The sequence below is a fragment of the Mytilus galloprovincialis genome, chromosome 1 (assembly GCF_965363235.1).
Source record: "Mytilus galloprovincialis chromosome 1, xbMytGall1.hap1.1, whole genome shotgun sequence".
In the NCBI taxonomy this organism is placed as follows: domain Eukaryota; kingdom Metazoa; phylum Mollusca; class Bivalvia; order Mytilida; family Mytilidae; genus Mytilus; species Mytilus galloprovincialis.
The window spans coordinates 15828821-15841638 of record NC_134838.1 but is presented as its reverse complement, the minus strand read 5'-3'; the positions used below and the strand labels follow the sequence as shown (position 1 = coordinate 15841638).

Here is a 12818-nt window from a genome sequence, read left to right as displayed (position 1 = left end):
ATGGTGCGGTCAGTTGAACCTTCCTTTTTGATTTGTTATTTAAAGAAAATAATATAGGAACGTTTCCATAGTTCTCCAGGGGTTCGAACCAGCCCTTTCAAAATGGTTGGATCCGCGTCTGCCCTCCCGGATCAGTAAAAAAAATCCAACTCAGTCTGGTATCATGCGTACCTCTTTCTACATTCGTCAATGTATAAATTGTAGTACAGTATAAAAAAAATAGAAATACACGTTTTAACTAGCATATAACAGAAACTTGTTTACTTTTCAGTTCAAGAAAAGCATAAATATTTCACCGAAATGAAAATGTAAGCGTTAGTCAGACTGGTGTTCCATTAAAAATCGAGTTAGGGACTGGGTTATTTTGTATAAGCGAGAGGATTTCTCCGTTTTTAATATTAAAATAACATAAGCAAAAGGTATCTTTCTAATTATATAATTTTTAACATTAATTGTTCCCGGTGTCAATCGCTTGTATTTATTACATACACCTGACAAAATTTTCCGGTACTTATTGGTAAAAAACGTGTAATGATTTTAAATCTAACAAATGAAAACAGTGTATTCAGGTGTTAGAAGACACAACATGTGTAAATAAAATAATCAACTAATGACCGAGATGAACTTATTTCCGCCTTCAAAAATGTCACTTACAAGAATATTAGATCATTACAAGTAAATAAGAATTTGGTAGTCTTGTTTTAGCCGAGGGGAAAATCCAGAGAAGTTATTTTGGACGATGGTCACCTTACCCAAGGATAATCTTTAAAAGTCAATGTTTGAAAAGTGGCATGTATTGTTGGATATTAAAATTGGGAGATAGCGAATAGTTTACTATGAGATTATTAATCGAGTACAATTTTTGTTTATATAGGTAGATCAACCATAGGAGGCGTGACCGAATATTCGCTCACAACTATGAAATTTTATCTGTACGAATGAAGGTAAAGAGGACAACTTTTCTTCAAAATGGTCGTGACATGCGGAATAAATAATGGATATGATTCCGAAAAGCCTCTCGATTCTCCGACATTACCACAAGGAAATGGGGACATTGCAATGCCTATGGAGACTGCATACTTGGGATCCACGAAAAACCAAAATTCTGAAAATGAGTGTCGAACGGAATATGAAAATGTTGATAATAAACCAATTATTGTTCTGGCAAAATGCAATAAAAATGGGAAAATAGTGTTCAGAAGAATGATGAATTCTAAAAAGATGAAGAAGAAAATAAATAAGATAAAAGTCGTCAAAACGTAAGTATTGCGCAATAATGTGTTATGCAACTGCAAAAGTAGGACATCCCCAAAAAGCCCAATTTCGGACAGTTGTGTCTACAGTCGCAAATCAATGGTAATCTGCATGTTTTTGCACGTTTTGCAATATGTTGATTAATGTCTATTTTACTTATTATTGTGAATAAATACTTGTTAACCCTCTTAATACATGTATACAATATTATAAGTGTATTGAATTGATTAATACGGATTTCCGTACTACTATACTTAAACCTGCTTTTCCATTATCATTTTTGAAAAGGTTCTTACATTATAAAACAGGACATGCAATCTTTGTTTTTCCGGTGATGATAGGTCCTGTTCACGATTTTTCAGAAATACATTGTTACATTCAATCAACGATGTCCCATAAGTAAGATTCAACTATTTCCAAGAAGCAACATGGTCACAAAGTAATTGTACATTCATCACCCTTTATATAAGAATAAACAATGCACAATATACATCCTTGTCCTTTTGTCTCTGAGTTGTAGATAATCACGTCCTATCTCATTATTTATAATGAGCAATTCCCCTTTTGCATCTCTCAATAAAAGTATAGATATACAAGTAAGTTTATACTTACTGGAAGGTCCCGAAGGAACACGATAAACTGCATGCGTCCCCAACCAAAATAGCCCAAAGTATACCTACATAGCTTATTTATAAAGAAATTTCGACTCTTTGTCGCAAAATGACAAGGAATTAAGCCAGAAGTAAACGAATCTATTTTTTACCATGCACCCATTACTAGGTATATGGGAATACATGTAAAATATGCTTAAATATAAACGACTCAAACTTGTTTGATCCCTGTGATAATAGACTTACAGTGTTTCAATCGTGTTGCTAAACGATATATCAAAATTTAGAACGTACAATGTCTCTTATATATTTTTGAGTCATCTTGAATCATGATTTCATATACCTTGCGGTCTTTATTGCGACTAAGGTACTAATAACCATAAAAAAGTTAACAAGATAAATATATTTTGACGGAAGTGAATAAAAATTCCACTATAAATTTTTCGACACCAAATCAGGATTTTAATACTCATGCAAACATTATGCAAATTAGAAAAAAAGTACAAATATTTTGACTACCTATGTAAATTCGAATCCAGAATATTTTAACCTACAAAAAATCCGTTGTAATATTCACAGTTTTGCGGTGAAAGTTAGTTTTATATGCAGTAGTTATGAATATGATTTGACGTGTCTATTCTTTAATTTTAGACCTCAAGATCTTTCGTGTGTAGGCACCGTAGTGAAATTATTGTAGCATGTACTCTTAGTTATTTGTTTTCAAATATACATGTGTCTGACTGTACTATATATAATTTTATTAATAAAATGATTTATGAAATGATCACGGACAACCTTTGAAAAAAAAACCTTATGTCAACATCAAAGTACACAATTCCACAAAATGACTACAACATATCAACGGGGAAGTGATTTGTTCATTGCGTTGACGAATTCCAACACTGGAATCCCTACTGGTTGTCAGGGATCTACAAGGGTGTATAGTCATAGTTCCACTGTGGTCGGGCGTAAATTAAGGCGTATATATAGTAGAAAAACAAAGGATATGGGGTATCCATCCTCGACACAAAATCAGAACATACATGTAGCAAAACCAAAAGCAAAGAATCAGCACTTTCGTTACATGTATAAAAACCTCAATCTATATGCGATCTTCTTTTGTTTCACGATGGCCGAGGCGTGTTCATAGCGTTATTTAATAGACGGTATAGAAGACTATAGCATTTTGGAATTGTTAAATAATCCTCACGATAAACGTATGCTATCTTCAAATATCAGGACCATGCATTATAGCATATTCGTAGAGGTAAAATGGGACAGACCCTTTTGTGTGCATCTATCAGAATAAGATGGATAGTCAGAAATATACCTGTTAGACAAGATAAGCTTCTATTTGATATGCTGGAGAAAACATTCTATATGAATTTCCAGTACTGTTGCTTAAGAAATTCCAGGGTTACGATGTTTTCGTATATATCAAACACTAGTTTGGTCAAATCATTGCAAAACACGGGAGTGGATCCTGAAACAAACAACCCCAAGAAAGCTTTTCCTGGAATTCTACAAGAGAAACGATGGGATTCAGACGTTTTTCAGTGGTTATACAAGTTTTGAATGACCACATTAAGATGGTTAAGACCCTTTATCCAAATCCCTCACGGCATAGAACAGGGGAAATATGTGATCAAAATACATGATTTAAGATATAACTTGGTAATTTATTTTTTCCGTTAATAGGTCATTTAAAATCTAACATTAACTGAAATGTAAATACAAATAAGGAGCAACCAAATTATTTTTAAACCAAATGCACGTTTCTAATACGAAAGGTCAACATTCGGAACAATTTATTGAAAAAAGAGCAATTGCGTTTTAAAAGAAGTTTCTAGTGTGTCAATACGTGTGTCCTCGGTATCTAATTTAGTGCCCACGACCTCTATAATTCTATGTAACTTTGCTTCGAGTCACAGCCTGATTTTCAATATTGTGATGATAACATGAACAGGGTATATAGAGACGTAGATATGCCACCTTAAAATAACTTGGCGTTCAAATGATAAGAATATGAAAAGATATACCCATTACATACCATGTCTGTCTGATAGACAGAATAAGTCAATGTCCTCAATCAATGTCACATGGGAAAAGTGAGTTATTGGGATCTTTTGATAGAAGACTCAGTGACAAATTATCCCACCCTACGTCACCACCATCTCAATACCCGTATTTTCCCCAAAAATAAATCTCTGTTCTTTGTTACGAAGTACAACTTAAACGCACAAAGCATGCAATGGAAACTTCTGAAAAATTCTTTGAATACCTTTTATTCTTTTTAAGGAGAGTTTGCATTTAAGGGGTCTCCTCGTCTCTCGTATATAAATGTATTTAGTTTTTCCTTTTAATTTCACAGTAAACATGGTAATTTCAATTCGATGTATTTTGAATAATCTTCAGACTTTTTTTCATATTCCTGAAAAATCTGACCGGATAAAATTATCCAATCATTTGTAAATCAGATTTTTGTAAATGTTTTCTAAATATGGTCAAAAAGTTAAACTATGCAAAAGTGGCAACCATTTCACCTAGTGTGTAAATGGGATTATCTTAATTCCAACCAAATCTGTTTGGTACTTATTTTATAAAAAATATCGCTTTTATTTAGATTCACATGTAATATTGTTTCCAGATTGCCACCAATCGACACAACCATGTGCAATCATCGAACCACTGAACAATTTCTGCAATATATGTTTCAAACGAGTCACTATCTTTGATCAGTTTAAATCTGGGACAAAATATACTACAGTTTGTATACTCATCACTATGAAAATGTATCGTATTGCAATATTTATTCTAACCGGATTTTTCCAATTTTGTATACCAGTTTTACCCTAATCAGCATTTCTCCGTATTATCAATATTTTGTTATCATATAATTATTTTTTATTACGTTAATGTAATGTAGGGTTTTATTACGGCCACATTCATCAACACCAATCCTATCAAATGTATGGGTTCCACAAAGTTTTGTAACAAGAGGCTGATAACTGAATATTTCAATTCAACTTTGTTTATCATATTTATTGTTTTCAATTGATTTTCTCATTTGTTACTTTCCATTTTTGTGGAACAACATATTAGAAGCTCATTATTATGTGATTCAAGAATGTATATCTCCTATTCATATTTCAGGAATTGTTTTAACTATCATGATTTTCTTGATTGAAAATAGCTGCTGAAAATGAGCCAAGGGGTATTAACGGTAAAATTGAAGTCATCTCTTCAAAAATTCCAGACGCCATCATAACATATGTGTCGCAGATGCATGGCTACGACAATATAATCCTTGTTTAAGTAACAATCTAGTCCTCCGTTCCCTCCATTGTGATATTTTCAAACGTGAATTATACCACGGAATTTACTGACAATTACCACTTGATGGTGCCATTGTTAATACTGGAGATGACCCGCAGACCCTTTCGGGGCATTTATAGAATCCAAGGAATGCACGGTACCTATTTAAAAAACTTTCCGTACAAATACGGTCTTAGATAAAATACACAACGAACATGAATGAGACAATTATATACCTAGAAGTCAAGTTTCAGTATTCAAAAAGATACAATTGTCTATACTATATAACAAGCTATTATTCGTCTAGATATAAAAAAAAAAAGTAGTGGGTTTTACCAGACTATCAAAGATCAGCCAACATCCATATCAGAAGAAAAGAAATATGAGCAAGATACAACTAGTGTTGTTCTTTGCTTGTCTCTATATTTTGACTTACTGAAGTACTCAATAAATCTTGTAAATGTTTTTCTCGCCAGAAACATAGGGATTACAATCCGGCGGTGGCGTAAACTATTTGTAAATACCTGTATATTTCACAGGGTGATGACCTGGGTGCCTCATACTTTGTATATACTTGATACTTTATACTAGTATTACGCAGTTTCTGTATGCTTGCTCTAATTTGATTGTAAAAGAAGCCCGTGCGGGTGCATTCGACTCCAATCTTAATTGACATAATTGGAAGTTTTCCTATCGAAGGTCGGCGGTTTTCTCTAGGCACTGCGGCTTCCTCCACCAATAAAAACTAACCGCTACGAAATAATCAAACAGCGATGCTTAAAAATGGTGTTAAAACACAAAAAAAAATCAAAAATTCAAATCCAAATTACTCGTGGTTATTCCGTTGGCTTACAGTTTATATTGTGTCGGTATGCGAGTGTTTGCCGTTACTTCTCGTATGACAAATTTAGAATTATATGTCATGAATTTGGAGTATCGGTAGGTATTTAATATAAGGTGCTTTATTACCCTTAGATAGTTACGGTGCATATTGCAAAGTTATATGGAATTGTGTGATCCGTATGGTATTTTATAAGGGTCAATTATAGTTTATAGCAGGACTAAAATGCCCTGTGTTTTTTATTAGACTCTCTGCGTTTTCGTGCGTAACATATATATGGAAACCAGTCTAATGTTGATGACCTTATTTTGACCTCTAGATGTCTATTCGTGTCGGTGGATTTCTGTCTCATTGACTTAAACGTCAAATGTACTTGTTCACACTGTTTCCAAATGTTCTCCAGTTTGGCCTAGTTGTTTCAACAGAGATGCGGGGGACTAGCAAAGAGATAACAATAGCTTAAACTGTGCTTTTAGGTTAAGTGAACTAAATAGAAGATAAAGATGATCATATTAACAAACAGAACATGTACATTACTTAATAGTTATATATCCCATATCTTACTAATCTATTTGATAAAAATATTTATCGCATATTTGTGCTCAGTCATTTATTCGATAGAGGCGATTTTGGGGGGGAAATCATTAAAATTACGTATACAAACAAACTTTGTGCTTTATTTGGCCTATTAACTTTTTTATTCATGCGTTATTGACAAGCCTTTTGTTGACTAAACGCGTGTTTGACATACAAATAAGCCTTATATCTATGATGTGTGTGTTTGCAACACATGATTTTGGATGGTGTTTTGATAATTATAGTTTTGTTTAGAGGGGAGGGAATCCTTCTCAACATTGTGCTAACGACATCTTTAGAACATAAAAAAAATTCCATAGCATTTTTGTATATCTGCTGGTATTGTCTAAACAAAATGTCTTTGTTTTGCAGTGTTCTGACGAAGCAACGTGTTCATGTCAAAAGAAGGTGAAAATAACATGCTATAAATTATACCTCGCGATCCTCTGTTCACGCTTTAACCAACACAAACCTTAAACATACAAATGTATTGACTGAATATGCGCACATGATTTTAATTCCTTTATGTTTAAATGGTTGCACGTCCCTTTTGAGGGTTAGTCACAGTTCAAATATTAATTGCATTAACATAGATATTTTTTCTGACTATGTATTTTCATGTTTACCTGCAAACACATTTATTGTTAAATCATAAATATAAACGGATATCTTTTAAAAGCATGTTTATACAATTTCATAATCGACAATTTGTAGAAGCCGGAACCTTTGATGATTTCTAAATGGAGATAGTTTTAAGGGTCACCTCTGATAAACACAATCAAAGTAAATGTAAGTGTATATGAGAATAAATAAATTTGGTGTATTTACTGTCTTCTGATTGGTTAAAATTATAAGTTTTATTTCCAATGTTGTCAATTTTTATGGCGACACACCCACTCTGACGTTGTGTATTCATACGCCAACATGTGTGTACGTTGTTATTTGTAATATAAATAATATAAAAAGTTCTTCGAGCTTTATTTTTGATAGAAATTTATTTATAATGAATAACAAAAATTTATTTTGAATTTATTGAACCATAAAATTAATTTTTGACTCTTCACATTTTACATAATCCGCTTTTCATTAAATGTTATTTCAGATATAGAGAATCTTAGTCTAGTATCTTGCATTTCAGATATAGGGAATCTTATGTTCTAGTATCTGTCATTTCAGATGTAGGGAATCTTAAGTTCTAGTATCTATCATTTCAGATGTAGGGGATCTTAGGTTCTAGTATCTATCATTTCAGATGTAGGGGATCTTAAGTTCTAGTATCTGTCATTTCAGATATAGGAGATCTAAGGTTCTAGTATCTGTCATTTCAGATATAGGGGATCTTAGATTCTAGTATCTGTCATTTCAGATGTTGGATATCTTCACATCTGAAATGCAAGATACTAACCCCTAAAATTCCCTACATCTGAAATGACAGATACTAGAACCTGAGATTCCCTACATCTGAAATAACAGATACTAGTTCTAAGGTTCCAGTATCTGTCTTATCATATGTTGGGTATCTTAGGTTCTAGTATCTGTCATTTCAGATGTAGGGAATCTTAGGTTCTAGTATCTGTCATTTCAGATGTAAGGAATCATAGGTTCTAGTATCTGTCATTTCAGATATAGGGAATCTTAAGTTCTAGTATCTGTTATTTCAAATGTAGAGAGTGTTAGGTTCTAGTATTTGTCTTATCATATGTTGGGTATCTTAGGTTCTAGTATCTGTGATTTCAGATGTTGGGAATCTTAGGTTCTAGTATCTGTCATTTTAGATGTAGGGAATCTTAGGTTCTAGTATCTGTCATTTCAGATGTAGAGAATCTTAGGTTCTAGTATTTGTCATTTCAGATATAGGGGATCTTAGGTTCTAGTATCTGTCATTTCAGATATAGGGGATCTTAGGTTCTAGTATCTGTCATTTCAGATGTAGGGAATCATAGGTTCTAGTATCTGTCATTTCAGATATAGGGAATCTTAAGTTCTAGTATCTGTTATTTCAAATGTAGAGAGTGTTAGGTTCTAGTATCTGTCTTATCATATGTTGGGTATCTTAGGTTCTAGTATCTGTCATTTCAGATGTAGGGAATCTTAGGTTCTAGTATCTGTCACTTTAGATGTAGAGAATCATAGGTTCAAGTATCTGTCATTTCAGATGTAGGGAATCTTAAGTTCTAGTCTGTCATTTCGGATATAGGGAATCTTGGGTATCTTAGGTTCTTGTATCTGTTATTTCAGATGTAGGGAATCTTAGGTTCTAGTATCTGTCATTTCAGATATAGGGGATCTTAGGTTCTAGTTTCTGTCATTTTAGATATAGGGGATCTTAGGTTCTAGTATCTGTCATTTCAGATGTAAGGAATCTTAGGTTCTAGTATCTGTCATTTCAGATGTAGGGGATCTTAAGTTCAAGTATCTGTCATTTCAGATACAGGGAATCTTAGGTTCTAGTATTTGTCATTTCAGATATAGGGGATCTTAGGTTCTAGTATCTGTCATTTCAGATGTAAGGAATCTTAGGTTCTAGTATCTGTCATTTCAGATGTAGGGGATCTTAAGTTCAAGTATCTGTCATTTCAGATGCAGGGAATCTTAAGTTCTAGTATCTGTCATTTCAGATGTAGGGGGTCTTAGGTTCTTGTATCTGTCATTTCCGTTATAGGGAATCTTAGGTTCTAGTATCTGTCATTTCAAATGTAGAGAGTGTTAGGTTCTAGTATCTGTCTTATCATATGTTGGGTATCTTAGGTTCTTGTATCTGTCATTTCAGTTATAAGTAATCTTAGTTTCTAGTCTGCGTCATTTTAGATGTAGGGAATCTATCGCGTTTTCGATCTGTCTCTTAACATCAGTTGACAAAAAGCTATATATGGTATGTCTAGATAGATTAACAATGTGTCTATATGGTCATCAACAATCGGTGCAGAATGAACTATATGTCTGCACACCGTCAATCTGTCGGTAGGGATTATTGTATGACATATGCAATACTATCAGAATCCGTCTTGGTAACGAATATCTGCCTCCGCAGGATATTTTATGTACATTAATTTTCCAGTCAGAACCTATTGAGTTCAAAATCAAATAAAATAATTACACGAGAAATATTCCTTATGTGGTGTTCAAAAGAATTTTAGGTTTTCGTTTCTCATTGAAATTAAGAATAATGTCCATGCTCTAAAAAAATCTTATAAAACCGTTTATGATCACTGTGTCACGAAATTGAGGAACATTTTTCATGAATAATGTAACAGTGGTCATTCATATTGTGTTTTGTTTTTAATCCATGGGGATCTTGATTTCAAGATGAGACCATTACAGAATATAATTCAATTTGTGTTAGTTAATATACATATATATATTTATTTCTTTTTGAGATTTTTTATCATCTAAACACATAAAAGCCATCAACATGAACTTAATTTATATTTACCAGGTGGGCTATTATGCACAGACAAGCTGATATCTCCAACGAGAAATAGATCTTTTTTAAATTTTATAATATTTGAAGTATTTATTCGAAAGTCTTCTATAGTTTTGATTTTAAAATTACATAATAAAGATTTCAACTAAACTACTTTTAAACTTTAAACTTTGGTAAAGTAATTTTGAGATGAGTATAAATAATATATTTCACATGGAAATGATAATTTGTGTGATTTTTAAACAAGAAATCATTATGTAGATAAACGAAATTCTTGGCTTACTGGGATACCATCTTCAAATCAGTGTTTGTTGAGAGCACAAGATAACTGTAAACAATCGGATGAACTTTCTCAAGTATTGAATTTTGAAGGATTCTATGATAGCATGTCAAGGTCATATAAGACAAGGAATTTATTTCGAAATACTCTGATCACAAGTCAGATAGAGGAATATTGATATTCTTAGAGAAAAAGATTAAAACGATGTCATGATACATTTTTCACTCTTACTAGGATAAGTCTAAGTATATTTTACAAATACTGCATACAAAAATATTTCGAAAGATTAGCAGTATTTTTATAACGGATTGCCAACATAGCAAGCGGTTCGACCTTCCTTTGCATATTGTGAATAAGTTAGAACACTACTTACAATTGTTTCAATATTAAGGCCAGTCAATCATTGTGATAATCAGATCTATATATAGGTAGTACCAAATAAAATTTAGTTTTTATGTTTTCGATCGGCATCAAAATGGTGACTAATTGTCGGATAAACAAATAAACAATTCTGTATCATATTCTTTGAAATGAAAATTACATCCATTTTTCAAACAACAACACTATTAAAATATTCAATGTGTAAGTGTGTTTTTATATGTTTTACACATAATTTTGACTAAAACTATTCTGAATGACACTCTTTAATGTTCTTCTATATGATATCACATCACAAAAATTAAATATCTATAACTTCTTTAAAGTGTAAAATGTAGTAAATCTATTTGAAATGCAAATAGAGTTATCTCTCTTTGCGAACCTGGTTGAGTTTTTGTATGGCCTATTTTCATTTTACTATCTCATTATAGTTGCTAATTTACAATGTTTTCTCTCGTTATGGTCCATTTACAGTGACCACTCCTAATGCTTACACAATTTTGAAAAATGTGCTGCTTAAACATAACATTAAAATATAGTCTTAATTACTGTAATGTGGACTATGAACAAGTTGAACCCAGACAACATATTACCACCTGGAAATGGGTTATTTTATACTGATAAAGACATTTTAAAGTAATTATTTCAAATTGATTAAATATATTAAACATTATCAAAGGCTGGTCCATAGGGGGCACAAAAAATGATTGGGGAAGGGAGTAGGTGGTGTGTTCGATAATGTCAAAGTCTGAAAAAAATAAAGCGACCATATATATATAAAGTTCAAGTAATCTGTATTTAAGTTTGGAAATTGTACTCATCTAATCACTGAATTATTCATTCATTAATTATGTGCTAGACTTTATAAAAGATCCAGCGAAACACAACGAAATATTTACATATATTGTCAACATTACCTGCAGATACTTATACATGTACTTAGACATAGTTTTGCTCATTGTTGAAGGCCATACGATGACATATAGTTTTTAACATCTGTGCCATTTGGTCATAATAATAAGACATAAAGCTTTATTAAGAGTCGGTATAAGCAAGCAATTACAATCATAAGCTCTGAAGAGCTTTTAAACCCGACATAACAACAAGTAAAACAAAACATACATATCGAGTCATGCACACAACATTAGACAGGTCTATATTGGAGAGTTTCTCAATGGCAATATTCAGTACAACCTCAATTTTATCTTTATGTAATTTTTTATCCATCCGAACTTACTTTTACGAAATCTGACTATAAACGAAGACGTTGTCTTTCTCCTCCTTGCCAAGTTATAAGAATTTCCTACCAAATATATATCTTTATTACCAAAGTCTATATAAACTATAGGTATACAATTATATCAACATCAATAAAACATATAATACATACATAAGCACAGACTATGTGACAGCAGAAGGTGTTGTAATGATAAACAAACATTATTTTAACATTTCGGATCTAAGCTTAAAAGATCTAAAAATAAATTTACCTAAATTACACAATTCTTTTACATTATTAGTACTCATCAGTTTAATAAATTTGTACATCGACGTTTTTTTCCAATAGAATGGCTTAATATAAATTGTTCTAAAACCTTGAAAACGTGGACATTTGAGGATGAAATGAAACTCATCCTCTATATCATTTTTACAAAAAGTACATATTCTATTATTTCTTGTTATACCATAAAATCTTCCATTTTCTATAGCTAAGTTGTGGCTACTTAATCTTATTTTTGTTATACATTTTTTGTAAACATTTGGAATTGGTTTGCATAAATAAAATTGCAGACAAAAATGATCTAACATATATTTATAATTAGAACATTTTGGAGACATATGTAACTGAGCATCAAGTTCTTGTTTTAGACAATCGTATAAACGTTGCTTTATGACAGCAAAATATACATCAGGCAAGTCACACATAAGGTTTTGGCTATACCATACATCACCTAAACCAATAAGAAAAAGTTCGTATTTTATAAAATACAACCAGTTACACTTATTATTTGGACATCTCTCTAATTCACAATACAAGTAGTTATAACAATTTTTCGATATACAGTTTGAAGTATTTAGCAATTTAAACCAATATTTGAAAATCTTACATTTTCTTGCGAAAATAAGAGGCAATCTACC

At 32.0% G+C, this 12818-nt stretch overlaps 1 protein-coding gene across 2 annotated transcripts in view; it reads left to right on the top strand.

Moving 5' to 3' along the window:
- Nucleotides 1-848: 848 nt before the first annotated feature.
- LOC143067077 (microphthalmia-associated transcription factor-like) overlaps nt 849-12818 on the top strand; it is a 40610-nt gene continuing 28640 nt past the window's right edge. Inside the window, exons 1-2 of one of the 2 annotated variants that reach the window (XM_076240106.1) lie at nt 849-1259; nt 6970-7005. In XM_076240106.1, the coding sequence (XP_076096221.1) occupies nt 970-1259; nt 6970-7005 (326 nt within the window). In that variant the 5' untranslated portion in view covers nt 849-969. The remainder of the gene's footprint in view (nt 1260-6969; nt 7006-12818) is intronic. The other variant, XM_076240115.1, reaches the window with a different exon arrangement.